General features: G+C 45.0%; 1 protein-coding gene across 1 annotated transcript in view; it reads left to right on the top strand.

The window, feature by feature from the left end:
- GAB2 (GRB2 associated binding protein 2) overlaps positions 1 to 23573 on the top strand; it is a 185293-nt gene that overhangs the window by 146490 nt on the left and 15230 nt on the right. Inside the window, exon 3 of the mRNA XM_047752509.1 lies at positions 10546 to 10789. Coding sequence (XP_047608465.1) covers positions 10546 to 10789 — 244 coding nt within the window. The remainder of the gene's footprint in view (positions 1 to 10545; positions 10790 to 23573) is intronic.

Raw genomic sequence — 23573 nt, 5'->3', positions numbered from 1 at the left:
TCTGCCCTGCAGTCCTCTCCTCACCACCCAGGGACCAGTTGAATCCATTTGCAGCCTCTGGTACAAACCCTGCAGGTCTGTGAACACAGTTTAAGATTTCCCACACAGGGAGTTCCCATTGTGGCTCAGCGGTAACAAACCCAGCTAATAACCATGAGGATGCGGTTTGATCCCTGGCCTCACTCTGTATGTTAAGGATCCAGCATTGCTGTGGCTGTGGTGTAGGCCGGCAGCTGCAGCTCCGATTAGACCCCTAGCCTGGGAACCTCCTTATTCTGTGGGTGCGGCCCTAAAAAGCAAAAAATACATGTATATATATCTTCCCGCACTACATTAGCCCTACAATGCAGAGCTGAGGGAGAACTTTGTGGAGCATTGATGTACAGGCACTGTGGCATTTCCTGACTCCCTGAGACAACCTGGCAGGTGACTATTTGTACAGATTTTACAAATGAGGACTCAGATGCAGATACCATTCCTAGGTTCCACAGCTACACTAGCTGAGACTCAGATTTCGAAATTGACGTTCCTTTCCCCACACTGCCTCTCCTCAAACTACAGCTCTTTGTCAGATGATGCTGCCGAGTCCTAATTCCCTAGGCAGGCTGGAGTTTCCAGAACCCCAGCCTCACCATCCCCACCAGAAGAGTTTCGGGTAGTGTCCTTGTGATTGTGGCCACTGGTTATGATGCTTGATAAACTCCCATCATGATCGTGTCTGACACTTGTGTTTTATGCTGGTACCCAGTTGTCTCTTAGTGAAAGTCACTGAAAAAGGAAGGGGAAGCTTACCTCTCATGAAGTTGGTTAGCTCAAAAACACAGTGACACGTTTTCGGTATTCTTGTGGAAAGGTCGCAAGGGTCAAATGCGTCATTGACATGTGAGCTTATGGTGCCCACTAGATGGAATAATTCCCACAGGAATACTAATGGGTTCCCCAAATTTGTTCTTTCCAACTGCAATATAAGCTCAGAGAGCAAGGACACGATTCTCTCTTTTCGATGGGCTGCAGCTCCTCACAGAGTCGCTCGGGGTCAGCACTCGTGACCCTGAGTAAACAACAGGAGGGAAGTTCCCGTCGAGGCGCAGTGGTTAACCAACCTGACTAGTATACATGAGGTTGCAAGTTCAATCGCTGGCCTCGCTCAGTGGGTCAAGGATCCAGCGTTGCCGTGAGCTGCGGTGTAGGTCACAGCCGCCACTCAGATCCTTTGTTGCTGTGGCTCTGGTGTAGGCCAGCAGCTACAGCTCCGATTCGACACCGAGCCTAGGAACCTCCGTATGCTTTGGGTGTGGCCCTGAAAAGACAAAAAAATTAAAAAACAAACAAAAAAACAAAAACAGTGGGCGGGCTCTTCGTTCTAGTTATGGATAGACTCCCTGAGCAGGACACCCAGCCAACTGAAGCCCCACTCAAAGGAGCAGGGGTACGGTCTGTCACTACCGAGGCCTGCCGTCCGTGTGGCAGGCAGGGTGAGAACAGAGCTCATAACCTGATCTGTCTCCTGTGAACAGGACAGGGCAGGATGGCTAAATATAGACCAGCGTCCAGAACCAAAAACACACGGCTCAGGCAGCCTCACTGCGTGATAACAGTTCCTTCCACCCTGCACAGCAGTTTATGTTTGGATCCTGGAGCTCTTCATTCCTCTGGCCCCTCGAGGGAAGGTTCTGACACACTGCCTGCCCTGCTGCACTTACTGAGCAGCTCGTTCGCATCCGGGCATTTAGCAGGCGCAGGACATTGTGCTAAACACCATCAGAGACACAGAGATGAACTTCTGAGAGTTCACGGTCTCGTTGTGAAGGAGAGATGTGTGAATTCCCAACATGAAATAAACGGCCAAAGGAAGTAATATAAAAGCTTTAGAGGAAGGCATGCTTGCTTCTCGCCAGAGGCCTTTCGGAAAGCGTGGCATGGACTGTGGGCCTTAGTTTGCTACTGTGAAATGAGATTTCCCCCCCACCCCCCGCCCGCCCACCTCCCCTGCCGGGAAGAGCAGGTTCTGCAAGGATGTGTGACCAGAGACTGTGCGACTGGCCTCTGAGCCGCAGCCACTCCCGCTTCCCCCTGCGCCCTTCACGGGATCGATTTCTGCTGAAGGCTCCCGAGAGATCCTATCCGTCAAGGTCAGGGTGCTCCGACTTCGCTGTCGCGGCTCCGAGGTGATGTTCTTTCCCAGATCCTTCCTCGGAAGGGGGACGGGGAAGCACGGCCCCGAAAGGTCTCCCAGGGTCTCATGTTACTGCCTGTCTCTGCCTCCCGTTTTTTCTTCCTCTGCTTTATAGTTTTTATAAACACTGAGAGACTTATACTTTTGAACTCGGGGAATTATTTATACTCATCTTTAGTAGTTTGAGCCAGCAAATGTTTATTGACCACGCAAATGTGAGTAGCCTTATAAACGCGTGGCAGAACACCAGTCCCGCTGGCCAGTGTCCTGGGATCAGATCTCTGACTTGACTTCCTGCGCCCCCGCCGGAATAGAGAATGCATCTTCATTCCTCCTAATGTATCTTTCTCCTGGTACAGCAGAAGGACCTCTGGACTAGGAGATCTGAGTTGTATTTATTTTATTGTATATTTTGTCTTTTTAGGGCTGTACTCAAGGCATATGGAGGTTCCTAGCCTATACTACAGCCACAGCAACTCAGAATCCGAACCGTGCCTGCAACCTACACTACTGCTCACAGCAACGCCAGATCTTTAATCCACCGAGTGAGACCAGGGATCCAACCCACATCCTCATGGATACTAGTTGGGTGCGTTAACCACTGAGCCACAGTGGGAACTCTGGAGATCCAAGTTTTAACTCCGAGGTCCACGCGTGACCCACTGTGTGGCCTTGGACAAGCAGCCCTGCCTTTCTGGACCACAGTTTCTCCAGCTATAAATGAGAGATCTGAGGGTGAGGGGAGAGGGCGATGGTGGTAAGTGAGTAATTAGGGTCCCTTCTAGTTGTCATCTTATGTGAGCTTTTGTATAAAGTGAAGACATTCTGTGCTTGGCTTTAAATATATGAATAACTTCGCTAATAATGATGTGTGCCTGAGGATTTTTGAGGATTAGTCCTTCTTAAATAATTTCAGGTTGGGATTGTGAGTTAAAGTGACCTGGATCTGTTGATCCAATTTTGCCCTCAGCACCTGTCCGCAAGCTTTTGTTTTGAGACTTCTCCATCTATCTGATTCTTGTGTTTCCATTAGCTTTCTCCAGGGACAGCTCATCCCATAGGCTCCTACCCCACTGTTTTGAGAATGCTTTCATCAATCATCTTCTCTCCAGTTAGAACCCCCAGAATTTTGCCACCATCCCACTTCTAGGAATAGAGGATAGGATGTAACCCATGTCAGCATTTACTTAGTGTTACTGTTCACTCATATTTCATCCCATCACACCCTCAAAAGAACCCTATCACGTGGGTGTAAGGTTGGCGTTTGATAGCATGGGAGATGAGGTACAGAGAGATGAGACTTTTGCCCAGGGCCCTGTGGTGACAGCGTTTCAGAACCTGAGCTCCCCTGGATCTTTCTGTTGCACACTGTTCCTCAGGAGTTGGCTGTGGGAAGATGATATGGAGGGCCAGGAAGAACATAGATGATTTCCAGTTTTGAATTTTGAGGATACAAAGGAAAAGAAATTTTTTTTGGAAAAATTTGTCCTTTCATTTGGCTTTCAGAGCTTGCTTCACCCTTGATTTTTTCAGTAGACCCTAACCCTTCCACCTCTGGAAGGATTAAGAACCAGCGATTGTTAAACACCAAACCAGTGGATCTGAATCTGTATCTCTGTGTAAAAATAACTCATTGGATCTTACATAGACAGCTGTTAAGTTTCCCAAAGGTGACTTTGATGTGTATCCCTGATCGAATCCAAGTTCTTTCTCTTATGCATAGAGGAAACAGGGCCCAGAAAGGAAACAGGGCATGTGGAAGGTCACTCAGCCAGGTGGCAGCCCTCCAAGGCTAGACCCTCATTCTGTCACTGCCTCCTTCCTGTAAAGCGAGTACCATGCCCCTCACAGGGACTGTGTGGGAACACGCTTCTCTGCATGCGAAAAGAATTGGCTTTGAAGACAAGCGTGTCTCTTTCCAATCTGGGCTCCGCCACTTTCTAGCTGTGTGACCCCAGAGCTCATTATTACTTCTCTGAGTTTCAGTCTCTCCATCCTCCCCCCACCCCCCAAAAAAAACAGTGGAGGTAATAATGTGTACCTCATGGGGTAGACTAGAGACACATAGTAGGTACTTAGTAAATGGCAGCTGGGATTATTAGAGTCAATATTGTCTTTTTGTGTGTGTGGCCGCCCCATAGCATGTGGAGTTCCTGGGCCAGGGATCCGAGCCGAGCCACAGTTGCAACCTCTGCCACAGGTGCAGCAATGCTGGATCCTTGGTTATAACCCCCTGCGTCAGGCCGGGGATCGAACCTGCATCCTAGCGCTACAGAGGTGCCACCAATCCCATTGCACCGCAGCAGGAACTCCATTATTGTCCTTTTTGTTCTTATTAGATCCACATATAACATCTATACAAGGTTTAGTTGTGACTAAATCAGTGACAACAGTTCCCTTCTAAGCATCCACCAGAGCTTGGAAAGCAAATCTATACCTCTTGGCCAATCTCACGGTCTCAGCTAGTTTCATGTGCTCTCTATGCATAGGAGCAGTAAGAATGGCGAGGTACTGTGCTAAGTGCTTTGTATAAATGATCTCCAATCCTTGAAGCAGCCACACCAAGTATGGCTCCTCCCCATTGAACAACTGAGGATGGGGTTTATATAACCAGTCTGAGGTCAGAGCCAGAAGTTAGCAGAGCCAGGCTCTGAGTCCAGCCTGGGCTCCATCATGAGCTTTGGTCTACCATTTTATGGGTTCTGAGACCCACTGAGGCTTGGGGTGGGGATTTGGGGGTGGGGGGTGAAGCTTAAAGGGTCATTGAGATAAGAGAAGTAGTCATTATTTGGCCAGTCATCTTTTCCAGAAACTCCCGCCAGCTGCCCCTTTCCTGCTCCTGTTATCACTAGCTGGTTGATGGCTGGGCTGAGCTGGGCTGGGCTCCTCTACTGAAATCCTTCAGAGCCTTCCTGTTCTAGAGTTTGCAAGAAGGTGGGAGGCGTGTTTGTATGCTGGGCAGGCTTCCCAGGGGTGATTGTGGAAAGGAAGGGGAGTGATTTTGTAGGGCCCTAAGAAGAAGCCAGGAAGAAGAGGAAAAAAATAAAACCCCGTTGAAAAGAAAACAAATTGACTCAGGCATTTTCTGGCATTATCTTTCGTCTAGACTTGGACATCAGTGCTCAGGCCAGAAGTCTGGAAATGTCCATTTTCTTCTTGCTGTGTAACTGACCTTCCTAAGGACCCAAGACACATCCTTACTGCAGGCCTGCAGCCACATACCAAAACCAGCCATGTCCCAAATAATGTTTTCCTTTATCTGTAGCGTTCTTTCCTTTCTTCAAGAGGTACCCAGGCAATAAAAACAAATCGTTAAGAACATTTGATAGAAGTGCATGGGTTTATTTTCACAACCTTGTCTCATTCACCCTTTGCAGCAGCCGAGAAGGACAGACGGGCAGGCCGGAGGTCATCCTCCCAACATGACCGGAGAGGAACTAAAGCTCAGAGCAAGGCCTGTCTGCGATCTCACAGCTCGTTGTTGGCAGAGCTGGCACCAGACCCCTGTCGTGTGCCGGAGGTCCGCACACTGAGAGGTGGAATTGCAGCCTCCCTGACTACCCCCCCCCCCACCCGGCCACGCATTCTTGCTTTTGTTTAGTTGCCCCTCCCACTGCCTTGCTGTGATTATGGGATGGCCCTCTGCGCAGTGGGGTGGGAGGAGGCATAGGCACCTGAAGGTAGAAGTGGAGACTGTCCCTTGCTCCGTGTACTTGAGCAAGGGCTTGGTATTTACTGAGCATCCAGCTTTCTCTTCAGAGAGGGAAGAAAAACTAAAGGTCAGGTGTATTTAACAGGATGACTGTCAGTCTCTTGCATATACTTCACATGTCGCACATTGCAAAGGGCTTACGCGCGCGCGTGTTAATTCACGTTATCATGTGTCACTCAGTTAAAATATCCAAGTCAGTGTTTTTTAGTATATTCACAGGGTTGTGCAGCCACCATCACAATCTAATTTGGGAACATCTTTATGACCCCACAAAGAAACCATATACCCATCAGCAGTCACTTCCCATGTCCCATCCTTATCCCAGCCAAAAGTAACCACTAATCTACTTTCTGTCTCTCTATATTTCCTAATTCCAGGCATTTCATATACGTGGAGTCTGGCTTCTTTTCACTTAACATAGTGATTTCCAGGCCTATACATGTTGTAACATGTATTTGTACTTTCTTCTTCTTAGTGCTGAATAGTATTCCATCGTACAATAAGCCACATTTTATTTGTCAGTCAGCCTACCGGCATTTGGATTATTTCCACTTTCAGCTCTTGTGAGTAATGCTGCTGTGAACATTCATACACAAGTTGTTGTGTGGACATATGTTTTCAGTTCTCCTGGGTGTAGACCTACCAATGGAATTGCTGGGTCATATGGTGACTCTGCATTTAACTTTTTGAGAAACCATCAAACCGCGCATGTGCTTATAAATACACTGAGATATGTTGCCCATATCATGAGATTCACCCATTTAAAGTATACAGTTCATTGGTTTTAGTATTTCCCACGGTTGTGCAACCATCACCAGAGTCTACTTTTAGAAAATTTTCATCAGCCCCCCAAAGAAACCCTTTACCCATTGCTGTCACTTTCCACTCCTGCTCCCCCAGGTCTCCAGGCAGCCATGAGTCCACTTGCTGTCTTTATGGGTTTTCCTATTCTAAATCTTTTACGTAAATAAAGTCACGTAATCCATAGTGTTTATCACTATTTTTTTTTCACTTAGCACAGTGTTTTGAAGATTCATTCATGGTGTAATATGTATTAGTATTTCATTCACCTCTACGGCTGATTAATGTTACTCTGCTGTATGAATATATCGCATTTGTTTATCCAGTCTCTACCTCTTTCATCTCACCGCATTCTCCCTGTATGTCTCTGTCTCTGTTTTCTCTTCTTATAAGGACACCAGTCGTTGGATGGGGGCCCATGATGATGCAGTGCGACCTCATTTTAACTAATGACATCTGCAAAGACTCTTTTCAAATAAGATCGTATTCTGAGGTTCCATGTGTTTAGGGAGGATACTCTTCGACCCAGTAAATCCACCAAGGAATAATCACACGAACTCACATAGAAATCTTTTAAAGTTGCAAGCTGAAGTAGGATTTTGGCAAGGTTTAGTGCCAAAACAGCTTTGAAAGAACTTGTCTGGGGCTACAGACTGTTAGAGAACTGACCGGTTTCCTAGACATGGCTTTATGTCAGAAGGGTGGAATGCCAAGTGTCTGTGAGCCCAGCTCATCCCAACCCTTACTTCATCTTATTAACAATCCTTGAAAACCTCTCTGATTTTGACCACAAGAAACATGCGTGTGTGGATTTTTGAGCGAGGGAAAATTCTTTGATTCATTCAACAAATATGTATTGAATACCCACCCTGTCCTGGGACTGTTCTAACTACTGGGGACACAGAAGTGGCTAGAACTCTGAGTGCCTACAATATACAGCATTTTCTCCACCCTTTCTGCATTTCACCCCTACAGCCAGCCTATGTCCATTTGTAAATAAGGAAACTGAGACTTCTCCAGCTCTGTGAGTGAATAGACTGGGTCACAGATTTGATTCCATGGCCTGAGCCGGAGGCAGAGGCCCCCAGAGGTGAGGATAGGTCGCTCTTATTTTATGCAGACTCAAGCCCAGGCGTTCAGCAAGGAGGACATGAAGGATGGATAGGGTGACCAGTTTGTGGCCAGTGGCCCTTTCTGTCAGACCGGGGGCCCTGGACTGGATTCTGAAGGTAATGAGGAGTCAGGGAATGTTATCGAGGGAGCATGACTTACTGAGCTGTGTGCTTCCTGTGTTGAATCAACGCATGGTTATGGGGTTGTGTCACAGACGGGCTTCATTCTAGGGGTAAAACCATATCCAAAAGAAACCGTATCTCTGCCCTTACTGAGTTTATAGCATGTTTGGAGTGATGAGAAAGACATTGAGGTTTTCCTGAAATTCTGTTTGAAACACAAGGAAGTACTGGTGAGAAACAAGATGGAAGAAATGAACAGGAAGGTGGTTTTAAAGAGAGCGGGGCTTGCGAGGCCTCCTGGGGACAGCAGGGATCCGTTGAAGAGTGTTAAGCAGGGCAGTGACCTAATGACACGACGTGGTTGTCGCGAAGCAGGGAAGGGTGATAGATCACGCCTAGGTCTCTGGCTCAGAGGACTGACTGGATGGCAGCGTTGGTGTTTTTCACTGAGACTGAGAACGCAGCTGGAGGAGTTCTGTTTAGATCGATGAATTGACCTGCTTGTGGGGCAGCGGGATGGAGATGCCCGGCAGACGCAGGGGCATAGGACAAGGAGCCCAGGAGAGAGAAGAGAGCTAGAGAGTGAGATTGGCGCGTTGTCGCCATAGAGCTGAAGCCCTGAGAATGGACAGGATGCCCCGGGCAAGCCTCCAGGGTGAGCGTGCTGTCAAAGGAGGGTGTGGGCAGGACCCTGCCATGTGCCCCCATCAAAGGGCAGGCGAGAGGAAGAGGGGTCCAGATCTCAGTCGGGCAGAGCTTTCCCCAGGCCGCTTCCCTGTGTTTTCTCAGGCAGCAGCTTGGGTTCAGCCCTGGCGCTGGGGCGTCTCCGTCCCCAAGCATGAACCCCTCTCCTCTGCCATTGGAGAGTTCACCCTGCAGATCCAGTGGGGTGATGAAGACATCAGTCTGCTAACAAACGTCCGGGTCGCTGGGAGGCCTAGCGTGGGAATTCACTTCGGAAGTCAATACAGCTGTCAGTGGAACAGGTCTTCCCCCGAGGCCCGGGGCTTTTTCTGCTGTACGCTGGCAGAAGTCGTCCTGCCCGGCATCAGAAAAGACGGGAGGAATCATTAATGCTGTAGAACATTAATGACTCATGGTCCTGCCCAGGGCCAGGAGAAGGGCACTAAAATAGGTCAGATAATGGAGTGGAAACACAGCTACGTCCCCTCCGAAGTGTCGTGAATAACCACAGAAAGTCACCGTCAGCACCACTAAAACGTAATCCCCCACTGGCTGTCCCATTGCCAGAAATTACATCTTTAAGTCTTTTTTTTTTTTTTAAACAAAAAGTCTCGCTGTTCGAGTTATTATATGCGGAATGAATTTTTTGCTGGTTCTGCAAAGGTGGACTCAGACCGTTCTATGTGCCTGGGCTGTGCTAGGTCAGTGCTGGGACTCGGGTAACCTCATCCGCCACTGTTCTTAGAAACCCGTGGGCCAGGCAAGGAAGCGGGGTGACAGTGGCTATAATGAAGCCTGGGCCACGCGCTCTTGGCACTCATTAGAGGAATGACCACGTCCAGGAAGGTTTCAGAGAGAATATGATGTTTTAATATCCTTGTGGGGTCTTAGAGTCTGTGTATGAGTTGCCAGAGGAGTCGACGTGAAATCCAGGCGGAAGGAACAGCATGAGCCAAAACAAAGACTCCTAAGAGGGGCTGGTGTGCTCACGGACTGATGAAGCTTCCATGTGCCTGGGGTTTGGGAGGAGGAAAGCAGGAAATAAGTCGGACTGTGAAAGGCCTTATGTGTTGTGCTAAGGAATTTGGACTAAGCTGAGAGAGCCAGCCCAGTGAATAATGCCTGTGGCATTATTTATTGTTTAGTGTAGCACTCTAAACTATTATCTGCCTCGAGTACCTGGCTTCCTTTCTAACACAGCAGATGAGAGTTCAAGATAAGAGTTAAGAGAAAAAAGACCCGTAGATGAAGCGTGGTGATAGGAGAGCTGGGGAGGGCGTGCGGGGCAGGTGGGAGGAGCTGGGACCTGTCTTAAGGAACAGCTGCAAATACATTTGTGCATTTATCATTAGCGCTGTAACCCACAGTCCGGGGCCTCAGTGGCTAAGTCTTCAGAAAGCAAAGCTTTGTATCACAAAGCCTGCCTAACTTTGAGGGAGGTGATGACAGCAGGAGCCACCAAGGAGAGGGAAGGCAGTGGGACTCAGTGACCTGGCTCAAAGGACAGCGTCGCACCCTCGGACCACCGATAGCCACACCTCCTGGAGGTGGGGCAGACACTGCCCAGGCTGTGACAGGAGTGGCTTCCAGGTGGCTCCAGGAGCGGTCAGAGGTCCAGAGCGAGGGGGCCAGGGCCCTGGTCTCTGGGAGGGCAGAGAAGGGAGCAGGCATGTGAGGAAGAGAAGGCTGCTGCTGGCCCATTGCCTCTGCTCGTAATACTTCCTCTCCCTCTGACAACCCAGTTTGGGATAAGACATCTGACCTTGTTTTTTTTGTCTGTTTGTTTGTTTTCCCATTTATAATGATTTTTAGTTTTTCCATTGTAGCTGGTTTACAGGGTTCTGTCCATTTTCTACTGTACAGCGAGGTGGCCCAGTCACGCATGCATGCACATGGCCTTCTTCTTTCATGCGTAGAGTTCTCCCTCCTTTTCGCAGACTCCCTGAGGAACGTCGCCTCAGCCGGTCACGGCCCCCGCTCCTCTCCAGCGGAGCTCAGCGGCGCCGGTCAGCACCTTCTCCGAGAACGAAAATCCTCAGCCCCGTCGCACTCCAGCCAGCCAACCTTGTTCACCTTTGAGCCCCCGGGATCAAACCACATGCAGCCGGCCTTGTCCACCAGCGCGCCTCAGGAGTATCTCTACCTGCACCAGTGCATAAGCCGGAGAGCAGAAAATGCACGGTAGGTGAGCAGGAGGGACTCCAGTGGCCGCGCACAGGGCCTCGTACCTTTCAACGTCTGCTTTTAATTCTAGAGACAGGGGAGTAAAGGGCTTCATCTTTCCAGGTGAGCAGATACATAACTATGAAACAAAACTTCATGGTTTTTGTTTAGGTAAGCTCCACATTTTATTGGCATCATCTGTGTTGCAAGATAGTAATAATTGGATTCCCAAGAAACTTCCCATGATCAAAAATCATACTATAAAAGTTTTTGTTTAAAAAAAAAAAAAAGGCATTAGGAGCTAGAGTTTCCAAATTGAAGAAAACCAAGTCAATGCACTTGTTGGCCCTAAGAGGATAGTTTTTAAATTGTTGAATAAATCCACATCTCGCTTTTGCTCTAGAGCTGCACCGTTCCATGCAGCAGTTACTCTCTGCATGTGGCTATTTAACTTTGAATCAATCAAAATTAAATAAAATTGAAAATTAAGTTCCGCAGGCTTAGTTAGCCATGTTTTAGGTGCTCAGCAGCCACATGGCTAGTGGCTACCATACTGGCTAAAAGAGATACAAGACACTTTCATCATCCCACGGAGTTCCAGACCGTGGACTCCCTGCTCTGGAAGAACAGTTTTTACTTTGCTACAACCCCAACTCTCTCCCACGGACAGAGCCGCTACATATTTTTATTGACCTTCTGTTCCCATCGTTAGAGTGAACAAAGGCACAGAGCTGGTGGGCTTTTTCAGAGCTGGTTCCCAATGGCTGCCATGGCCAGCAGATTACAAATCGCATTCCTTATTAATTAATTTAGAAGGATGCGGTTTGTGTTATGAAAATGAAGGCAGGGAACTGGCTGTGTTAATTATCGTGTCACAAAGTATTTTCATGCATAATCTCACTTAAACCAGTCAGACACACTGAGAGCTCTCCTGGGTAGACCAGCTACCTCCACTTCAGGAGGATGAAACCGAGATTCACAACCAATAAATGACAGAGGTAGGACTCGAGCCCAGGTCTTCTCATTTCTGGTCCAGTACTCTTTTCTCTCCACTGTGAGAAAACGCTGGGTTTCTGAGGCATTTTCACACAATGAGTTTCCCAGCCCTCAGGTCTAAGGTTGCTCCACATGCTCATTTTCCTGAAGCAGCCTGATTCATTTGTTTGTGAACTTTGATTAGTTCAGTCCATCTGCATCAACATACACTTGAAGAGCTGAATTCTAAAAAGATAAAATGAGGAGTCCCTCGGTGGCTTAGCAGGTTAAGCACCTGGTGTTGTCACTGCAGTGGCTCCGGTTACTGCTGTGGTGCAGGTTCGATCTGTGGCTTAGGAACTTCACATACCATGGGTGTAGCCAAAAAAAGGAAAAAAAAATAATAAAAATTTAAAAAATTGAAAGGTAGAATGAATTAACCAAAGTCACTGAACTAGTTAGTGGCAGAACTATAAATAGCACCTAATTCTCCTGAAGCACAGACCAGAGCCAGTGCAGGCTCTGGAGTCAGTCACCTATGGGTCCACATTCAGGTTCTGTCACGTCTTTGTATCTCGGGCCACTGATTGACCCCTCTTGACCTTCATTTTCCTTATCTGCAGAGTGGGAGTAATTAATTCAAAGCCTTACTAGAGAGCATAAAAGGACAAAATCTACACAAGGCGCCCGGAAGGAGGTGCTTAGGACATGCTGCCAGTTGCTCTTGGGCACCCGCATCCCCTTCCACTGCACGGGGCATTGCCTGGCAGGAGAGGGTGCAAGGTCTTGGGGTCACAGTTCTAGCGAGGGACAGAGCGCTTCTCATTAGCATCTCTTAAACGCTAGTGCGCATAAATGCTGATTGTGCATCAGTGGGCCTGGGGTGGGTCCTGCAATCCTGCCTTTTTGCACAAGTACAGATAATGCCCATGCAGACTGTGTGCAGATCACACTCTAACAGCTGCCACCACCTCTAGTGCCATGACACCGCTTAAGCAGCAGAGAACAAGTATGTAATGTCTCTGCTTGAATTAGCAGTGAGGGCCCTTTCTCTGTACCCCCACCTCCTCTATAAAACCTCTCTTCATCTTCCTAACTGGAATTCACTTTTTCTCTGAATTCCCACAGCAGTTTTTGATTTTTGCTTTCATAGCATTTGGAACTTTCTACCTTGTGTTGCGGATTTTTATATTAATATGTTACTATTCTTTGAAGACAGGACTCAGGGCCCCCAGTAGGTGCATAGTAAATATTTGAACAAATCTGTATTATGGAGATAACATAATAGAGAAGACGGAAGTTATCTACAGCTGGGGGAGCAGCTTAATCATGGGGCCTTGATCAAGCTGTGCTTTTCTTTCTGTTTTGTTTTTACTCGTGTGGGTGTGGGAACAAGAGGGTGATGAGCAGGATCTCAGGCAAATAGTAAAATCTTGCTATTTTTAAAAAATAGTAAATTCAAAGAGTGTAGAATTCTAGGCAGGGATGGAGGGTGGGAAGGAAGCTTTCTTCAGTCGAGAAGGATTATATAGTTTCTGGTGGTATGTACTATAATAGTTATAAACTCCAGACAAAACATTTAAAAAAAGTATGTGAAGGCCCTGAAGAGCAATCAAAAACCTGAACAGATCTGACTCTTGAAAGAAGGAACCAGGAGTTGCTGCTGTGGCACAGTGGGATTGGCAGCATCTCTCAGTGCCGGGACAAAGTTTGGTACTCAGTCCAGCAGAGTGGGTTAAAGCATCCAGTGTTGCCACGGTTACAGTGTAGTTCCCGGGCCAGGGAATTCCGTGGGACAGCCAGAAAAGAAAAGAAAGAAAGGGACCAGAGTTCCCTGGTGATGCAGTGCATTAAGGATCTGGCATTGTCTCTGCTGTGGCTTGGGTCACAGCTGTGGTGTGGGTTCAATCCCTGGCCCTGTAACTTCCACATGCTGTGGGCATAGCTTAAAAAATAAGAGATCTGTACAGAGTGTGAGGTTCCATTTTCATGGCTGTTCCTATGGTGGAAATTCATGTAACAGAGCATCCCAAATATTCAGTGTACAATGAGAAATTGCTAGACACCTGAAGAAACTAAAAGTTGACACATAGGTGAGAGAACTCAGTTCGTAGAAGCAAACTTAAGTAAGCTCAATTTTGGGAGCTAGCATTAAAAATAGCTGTGTTAATTGCTTTAATCTGGGGGGAGGGGAGATGACTAATGACTAAAGAGGTGTTGAAATTTAGGAAAGAGGTAGAAACTTTGAGAAAGAACTTAGGAGTTCCAGTTCCTCTATGGTGGCAAAAGTCACTACAGGCTACTTCTCCCATGAATTACAACTAAAAACTCTGTGCAAAATAAAATTTCTCAAAGACTTTGTAAAGTAAATGAAAGGAAGCAGATTATGGAGGGGAAGAAAGAAATGTGACTACACACAGGTGAATTTTCTGTCTCTGGCAGATTTGTCCAAAGGGTGGGCTCCATAACAGAGCAGCACAGTGGGGCAGGCTGCTGAAATTGTAATAGAAACCTCATCTTTCTGGTTAGAGGAACCAGAAAAGGAGCCCTTTGGGGGCTAGAAGGAGTGGAATATCCCAGAGTGGAGAGAGCTAGAGAAGGGATTTCCTAATTTGGGATATAAAACCACACCACTCTCAGGCTCACCTTGAGCTACCCACATGTGGGATAGACTCACACCAGCTTTGGGAACTAAACTGAGATTTATACTGCCACACACAGGAGGAGGAACAGAACTTATAGGCTAAACCCAACCATGGTGATTGCCTGCAAAAACATCAATATTCTCCAAAGGATGATAAAAATAACCCAGAGACTATACAACATATAACTCAGAATATCATTCAGAATATAACCCCAAAATTTCTCAGCATATAGAGAATCAGCAAAGTATAACTAATTCTGAGGGAAGAGCACAGATGCCAATCCCAACATAATCAATATTGGAACTATCACATACAGACTTAAAAGCCCATATTATAACAATATTCCATATGATAAAGGAAAACACACTTGAAATTAATAGAAAAAAAGCAATTCTGTCAATTCAGAAGTTTATATTCTGTAAAAGTATTCCTTCAGGAATGAAAAAAAATAAAGACATTTCTTGGATGAAAGAGAAATAAGAGAATTTCCAGGAGATCTGATTTAAATAAATAATAAGGCTGAAGCAAGGTAGTGCCTGAAGAAAACTAAGATCAGGAATGAAGAAAGAGCATCAGAAAGAGTAAATATCTGCATAATTATGAGACTATTTTTCCCCCTAAGTTCTTTAAAATAGGTATGAGTGTTGAAAGCAAATATTAAACATTATATAGTTTAATATCTAGTATCTAACATCTAAACATTATCTAGTGGGGTTTTTACCTGGTTTTATTTCTCTTCAACCTGAAGAGCTTCCTTTACCCTTTCTTGCCATGTGAGTCCCCTGGTGACAGATTTTCCCAACTTTCATTTATCTGGAAATACTTTTTTGTTGTTGTTATTGTTGTTGTTGCTGTTGTGTTTTTGTTGTTGTTGCTATTTCTTGGGCCACTCCCACGGCATATGGAGTTTCCCAGGCTAGGGGTTGAATCGGAGCTGTAGCCACCGGCCTACGCCAGAGCCACAGCAACGCGGGATCTGAGCCGCGTCTGCAACCTACACCACAGCTCACGGCAATGCCGGATCGTTCACCCACTGAGCAAGGGCAGGGACCGAACCCGCAACCTCATGGTTCCTAGTCAGATTCGTTAACCTCTGCGCCAGAACGGGAACTCCTGGAAATACTTTTATTTCACCTTTGAAAGATATTTTTGCTAGGTATAAAATTCTGGAATGATGATTTTATCCATTCTATAGTCTTTGGATCTTCATTGTTTCTGATGGGCAGTCAGCTGTTCTTGTAATTCTTATTCTCCTTTATGTAATGCATCTTTCTTCCTCCGAATGATTTCTTTCTTTTAAAAAAAAAAATTGTGGTAAAATACACATAATATAATGTACAATCTTCACCATTTTTAAGTGTACAGTTCAATAGTGTTAAGTACTTTCACATTGTTATGCAACCAATCTCCAGAACTCTTTTCAGCTCTCAAAATTTAAACTCTCCACCCTTAAATAGTTTGCTGTTTCACCTTCCCTCTAGCCCCTGAAAAACCTCCATTCTACTTTTTATCTGTATGAATTTGACTTCTCTAGGTAACTCATTTAAGTGGAATCATACAGTACTTGTCTTTTTGTGACTGGATTATTTAACTTAACATAATGCCTTCAAGGTTCATCTATGTGTATAGCATGTGTCAGGACTCCTTCCTTTTTAAGGCTGAATACATATTTTCATTACATGTATTTTCCACATTTTGTTCATCTGTTCATCCACTGATAGAGTCTTGAGTTGCTTCCACCTTTTGGCTATTGTGAATAATGCTGCTGTGAACATGGGTTTACAAATAGTCTTCAAGACATTGTTTTCGGAGTTCCTGTTGTGGCTCAGTGGTTAAGGAATCTGACTAGGAACCATGAGGTTGCGGGTTTGATCCATGGCCTTGATCAGTGGGTTAAGGATCCAGCATTGCCGTGAGCTGTGGGGTAGGTCGCAGATGTGGCTCAGATCTGGCGTTGCTGTGACTCTGGTGTAGGCCAGCAGCTACGGCTCCGATTAGACCCCTAGCCTGGGAACCTCCATATGCCACAGGAGCAGCCCTAGAAAAGACAGACAAAAAAAAAAAAAAAAAAAAGCATTGCTTTCAATTATTTGGGATATATATCCAGAAGTAGAATTGCTGGGTCATTTGGTAATTTTTTTTATCATTTTTTGAGGAATTTCCACACTGTTTTCCATGGTGCTTGCACCATTTTACAACAATGCACGAGGCTTCTAGTTTCTCCAGCTTCTTGCCACACTTGTTATTTCCTGGTCTGTTGATAGTAGCTATCCTAATGAGTGTAAGGTAGCATCTCGTAGTTTTCATTGGTGTCTCCCTAATGATTAATGATATTCAGCATCTTTTCAGATATTTGTTGGCCATTGGTATCTTTTTTGGAGAAATGTTGACTTAGGTCCTTTGCCTTTTTATTATCAGATTTTTGTTGTTAAGTTATGGAAGTTCTTTATACATTCTGGACATTAATCCCTTAACAGATATATGATTTGCAGATATTTCCCCCATTCTAAAAATTGCCTTTCACTCAGTTTATTGTGTCCTTTGATGCACATAAATGGTTTTGACTTTGATGATCCAGTTATCTAAGTTTCGATTTTGTTGTTTGTGCTTTTTATGTCATACATAAGACATGATGGCCAAATCCAACTCCAAGAAACTTTCCCCTGTTGTCTTCTAAGAGTTTCATTGCTTTAGCTCTTACCTTTGGGTCTTTGACCCATTTTGTGTTTAGTTTTCATATGACAAAAGATAAAGGTCCAACTTCATTCTTTTGCGTGTGTACATCCAATTTTCCCAACACTATTTGTTGAAAAGTCTGTCCTTTCCTATGGAAAATATCTTTCCCATGGTCTTGGCATTCTTACTGAAAGTCATTCTGGGCTCTGAATTCAATTCCCTTTGTCTATATGTGCAGTTTTATTCCAGTAGCATACTGCTTTAGTTACTGTAGGTTTGTACAGTAAGTTTTGAAATTGGGAAGTATAAGACCTCAACTTTGTCTTTTTCAAGATTGTTTTGACTGTTAGGATTTTAAGATTTTTTTTCTTTATATTTCACCAGTTTGACTATGCTATTCCTAAGGTGTGTTTTTCCTTATATTTACTCTGGGAGTTCACTTGTCTTTCTGATTCTGTGTGTTGATATTTTTGATTCAGTTCAGCAAAATTTCTACTGGTATTTATTGATGTGATTTTCTTGCCCCTTTCTGTCTCTCCTTTCCTTTGAGAGTCATGTGAAACTTTAATTACTCATATGCTAGCCTGCTTGATACTGACCCACATGTCACTGATACTATTCTTTTTTTTTTTTTTTTCCTACTCTATTTCTTCTCTGTGCTCAGTTTGGATAGCTTTTCAATAGATTTTTTTAGTTCTAAGATTCCCCCCCTTTTTTATATTTTCGAGGGGTACTAGAAGTAAGTCAATGTCACACATGTAAAGCCTCCTCATACCCTTTGTAATCCATCCTTCCTTCTACCACATTCCTCAGAAACCACTGGTGATCTCTCATCACTACATTAAGTTTTCATATTTTGGAATTTTACTTGAATGGAATCAGAATATTACTCTTTTTCCTGACTTCTTTCACTCAGCATAATGCTTTTGGTATTCATCCATGTGGTTGCACGTATCATTGGTTGTTCATTTTTATGGCTGAGCAGTAATTCAGTGTATCTTTATGTCACAGCTTATGCATTCACATGTTGATAGACACTTGGGTTATTTCCAGTTTGGGCTATTATAAACTAAGATGCATTTGTGCATCAAGAATCACTAACAGGAGTTCCCGTCGTGGCGCAGTGGTTAACGAATCCGACTAGGAACCATGAGGTTGCGGGTTCGGTCCCTGCCCTTGCTCAGTGGGTGAACGATCCGGCATTGCCGTGAGCTGTGGTGTAGGTTGCAGACGCGGCTCGGATCCCGCGTTGCTGTGGCTCTGGCGTAGGCCGGTGGCTACAGCTCCGATTCAACCCCTAGCCTGGGAACCTCCATATGCCACGGGAGCAGCCCAAGAAATAGCAACAACAACAACAACAACAACAAAAAGACATAAGACAAAAAAAAAAAAAAGAATCACTAACAAATCTTTATGAATATGAGTATACTCAAATTCTTTTAGGAAACATAAGAGGAGCAAATCCTTTTATAACTTATTTTATATGACCAACATAACTTTATAATCAAAACCCAACAAAGATTACAGGAAAGAAAATTACAAAGCAAAATTGCCTGTGACAACAGATGCAGAAATTCTTTTTTTTTTAATAAAAGAAGTATTAGCAATCAAATCCAACTTAAAATATATATTGTGTGTGTGTATCATGTGTGTATTTTAGGAGTAATATATATTAGGGAGGGCATATGTATATGTGTGTGTACCTCAGGGATAAGACACCATATCAAAATAATGGGCATCCCAAGAATGCAAGGTTAGTCTGATATTCAGAAAGCAAACAACATAATTCATCACTTTAAAATAAAAATCAGGAGTTCCCATCGTGGCTCAGTGGAAATGAATCTGACTAGTAACCATGAGGACAGAGGTTCAATCCCTGGCCTCACTCAGTGGGTTAAGGATCCAGCGTGGCATAGGTCGCAGACATGGCTCTGATCCTGTGTTGCTGTGGCGTAGGCTGTGGCGTAGGCTGTGGCGTAGGCCGGCAGCTACAGCTCCGATTTAACCCCTAGCCTAGGAACCTCCATATGCCATGGGTACAGCCCTAAAAATACAAAAAAAAGAAAAGAAAAAATCACATAATCATCACCTCAACAGATGCAAAGAAAGCATTTGACAAAACTTAATACCTCTTCATAACAACAATTTCTTAGCAAACTATGAATAGAGGAGAACCTCTTCAAACTAGTAACAGACTTCTAGGGATAGCCTATGGCTAGTATCATACCTAACGGAGAAATAACAAACCTCTTCCCCTAATATTGGCGACAAGGCGAGAACACCTGCTCTCACCACTTCTGTTTGCCGTTATACCAAGAGATCCTAGCCCATTCAGTGAGGGAACAAATAAATGTAAAGGCACAGCGATCGAAAAGAAGAGTTAACCCTGTCTCTGTTTGCAGGTAACTTGATTGTTGATCTTAAAAATCTAGAAAATAACTACTAGAATTCAGGAGTTCAGCAGGGTCATGGGATAGGTTATGACACAAATTATTGTACAAAAAATTAATTTTGAGTTAAAATTAAACTCAGGCTACGGCACGCCTGAGTTTTTCTGATCAACAAATATTCTGGAATAATACGTAGGTGTGTTGAGAAGTCATGAGACTTAAAAAGTAATGAGGATTTTTTCCCACAAGTCTGTGTACTAATGTCTTCTTTTAGTCGCAGAAGCAGACACTCACTAAGCAGATGCTTAAGTCCCAATAGGGAATTTACTGGGGAAAAAAATGAGGTATATCCCAGGGAACACACACAAAACGTTGACTATGTGGCCCCAGGAAGCGTAGCACCCGAGGACTAAATATAGCAAGAACCCGGCAGCCAGTTCGTGCGTGTGTCTGTCTCTCTCACGGGCCATATGGCTTTTCATCGCGGAGCATTTGGCCTTCGTTTCTCTCTCCCTGCAGACTGCGTTCTCTGTCTCTCATAGTACACGTCTGTCTTACAGCTCCTGAGTGTACGTGTTCCTCGTTCAAGCAGCCAGTCCAGACTCTCTGGTGTTCTCAACTCTGACTTCCTAAGGGAGAAATGAGACCGGCCCATTTGGGATCAGGCATCCAGCCCCAGTCCTACCAGCAAGGGACGCTCACGTCCCCAGTATGACTGCTGAGGATCCACTGGCTAGGACAGGGGTGGGGATTCTCAGAGGGAAGATGGGTTCCGTAACTAACTAGGTACCTCAAAAGGTGCTATTTGTTTTGGGGGCTTTTTGGCCACACCTGCAGCATGCAAAAATTCCCCAGCCAGGGATCAAAACTGAGCCATAGCAGTGACAACACCGAATCCTTAACCACTAGGCCACCAGGGAACTCCTCCGAAATTAATTTTTACATATTATCAGCTAACAATTGGAAGGTGAACTTTAAAAAATTATCTATATATTGGAGTTTCCATCATGGTTCCACAGAAATGAATCCGACTAGGAACCATGAGATTGTGGGTTCGATCCCTGCCCTTGCTTAGTGGGTTAGGGATCCGGCACTGCTGTGAGCTGTGGTCTAGGTCGCGGACGCAGCTCGGATCCCTCATTGCTGTGGCTGTGGCGAAGGCTGGTGGCTGCAGCTCCCATTAGACCCCTAGCGTGGGAACCTCCATATGCCACAGGAAGTGGCCCTAGAAAAAGGCAAAAAGACAAAAAAATATATATATATATATAAAATGATGCTCCAAAAATAGACTACTTAAGAATAAATTTAACAAAAGACATACCTCTTCACTGAACTCAGTATCAAACACTGTGGAAGAAAATTAAAGACCTAAATATGGAAAGTATAATATACTATAGTTATGAATATTATTTAAAATATTATTAAACTATTGTTAAAATAGCAGTTCTTCCCAAATTAATCTCTAGGTTCAATGTTATACAAATTCCAGCAAGCTTTTTCATGGAAACTGATAAGCAAATTCTAAAATTTTATGTGAAAATGTGAATAGCCGAAGTGATTTAAAAAAAAAAAAAAGACAACAGGAGTTGCTGTCGTGGCTCAGTGGTTAACAAACCCGACGAGGACTCATGAGGACGCAGGTTCGATCCCAGGCCTTGCTCAGTGGCTTAAGGACCCAGCATTGCTTTGAGCCGTGGTGTCCGTTGAAGACGTGGCTCAGATCCAGCGTGGCTGTGGCCCTGGTGTCGGCTGGCAGCTGTAGCTCCGATTCAACCCCTAGCCTGGGAACGTCCATATGCTGTGGGTGCGGCCCCCAAAAGACAAAGTAATTAATTAATTAAAAATGACCACAAAGTTAGCAGACTTACACTACCTGATTTCAAGACTGTGCCGAACGGAGGTTAATCAAGACAGTGTCGGGTTCCTGAGAGGGTGGCCACATAGATCACAGGAACAGATGAGTGCATCTCGGGGGGTAGAATGGATGAAGGTGCCAGTAGGGAAATGAAAGTCTTCTCAGCAAGCGGGTGTCTATAGAGGAATGACAAACGAACTTAACTTCACATCACACTACGCACACGTTAACTCAGATGCACCAGAGACCTCAAGGTAACGTCTAATATTGTGAAACTTCTAGAAGGAATCGGTGGTCTTAGGGCAAGCAGAGATTTTTTATATAGGATTTGAAAAGCAAGGATCAACAGGAAAAGACTGTTTTTAAACAAGTTTTTAATCAAAATCAAAATTTTTGTTCTTTAAAAGCCCTCATTCGGGAAACAAAATGGTAAGTCACCAAATGTGAGAAAGTATTCAAAACACATATCTGAACAAAAGAATAGCAAAACACTTAGCTGACAAAGGAGTTACTTCTAGAATCTATACAGAACAAGTCGATAAGACAAATCAGTTTTTTGGCTTTTTTTTTTTTTTAGGGCCGCACCCACGGCCTATGGAGGTTCCCACATTAGGGGTCTAATTGGAGGTATGGCTGCTGACCTACACTACAGCCACAGCAATGCCAGATTCAAGCCACATCTGCCACCTACACCACAGCTCACGGCAATACCAGATCCTTAACCCACTGAGCAAGGCCAGGGATCAAACCCACAACCTCTTGGTTCCTAGTCAGGTTCGTTTCTGCTTCTCCATGGTGGGAACTCCCTTATAGGATTATTTTTGAGGAGGGTCTTTTTGAGAGAGAACCAGCTTGTTCCTGTCTGTCTAGCCTCGATGCAAGTGCGCCTGATTGGATTACTGTAGTGGAATAGCATCTACTGAGGCTAATCATACCGGCCTTCTATTCCTTTTACATTGATGAGGGCACCTGATATACAGTTAAACACATTAAGCATCTTAGAGGTAAAACCACGGACTTGTTATTATTACTTTTACTACAGTAAATTACCAGCCACCGTTATTTTTTCAAGTGCTAGATAGTATTGTGGTTAAAATGACTTCATTTCTCAATCCAGCTCTTCCACTGAGCTAAAATAAGTAACCAGTCACAGTCATAACTATACAGTGTTTTTGAAAACAGGTTAGTTTCACTAGATTTATTTTTGCCCTCTAGCCTTAGGGCCTCGTTCTAGATTCTGGCCTGTCTCTGTCTTCTTACTTCAAGGAGGCTGTTAACCCCGTCACAGGGGATGAGCTGTGGTGAGTCCCATGCCCTGGAAAGCCTTCCTTCTGGGGAGGGGTTAAGGGAAGTGAAATTTCAAGTGACAGAATTCCAGAATGAAAGCACCGACCCTGCCCCACGAGTCTGCAGAGAGATGGTGGGCAAAAAGTAAAATCAAAAATGTTGATGGCGAACTTACCTGTGATTAATCATTCCTAAGGCCCACTCTCCCTGTGGCTTCGATTGACCAAAGGCAGAACGTACAGCTTTTACTTTCATTTAGCTTTGCAGATACAGCAGTCCTCTCTAACCACAGAGAGAAGGCAGGTTCGGTATTGCCGCCAGAAGAGCTTGAGCTGAAACGATTGCCTCACCTCTTGAGGATGGTGGCATGGAATTTTCTGTTCTCTTCCCTCACCGGAAGGATCCATTTGGAATGAGTCAGATGTAGAATGGTCCAGATGACCTCTTAAGATTGTCAGTGACAGGTACAGAACTCTAAATGGTGGCTAATTCACTTAGAAGCATTTATCATATAAGGTTTCCTTAAATGGGAACTCAGCCATTAAAAATTAAAGTGGGCCCTTCACCGTTAAGGCACTTGGTGTCTCAGAGAGTAGAAAAGAGTGAAATTGTGGTGTCGTGTGTTAGGTCCCGTGTGAAAATGTGCCAGAGAACAAGTGCAAGTTCAAGTGGCTGGGAAGAATTAGGAAACCATTTCTAAGAGCCAAGACAGAGGTTTGGGGTTGAGGTTATGACCAAAGCAGGTGCAAGAGGTGGTGTGATAGCCCCACCCACCAGCTGCCCCTGGAGCAGCTGGGAGCCAGGAATGTTAAGGAAAAGCTGCTGGCTTGGGGAGTATTTTCTCCCAAACCTCTCTGCCCCCAGGGAGCTCCGCTACACATTTGCATTCCAGTATCTTCTGGCGCCATCTCTGTTTTTCTCATCTGACGTGGGAAGGTAACACTTTCCTGTCTCTCAGAACTGTCATCAAGATT

This window comes from Phacochoerus africanus, chromosome 11 (genome assembly GCF_016906955.1).
Source record: "Phacochoerus africanus isolate WHEZ1 chromosome 11, ROS_Pafr_v1, whole genome shotgun sequence".
NCBI lineage: Eukaryota > Metazoa > Chordata > Mammalia > Artiodactyla > Suidae > Phacochoerus > Phacochoerus africanus.
This window is presented reverse-complemented; position numbering and strand designations above follow the sequence as displayed.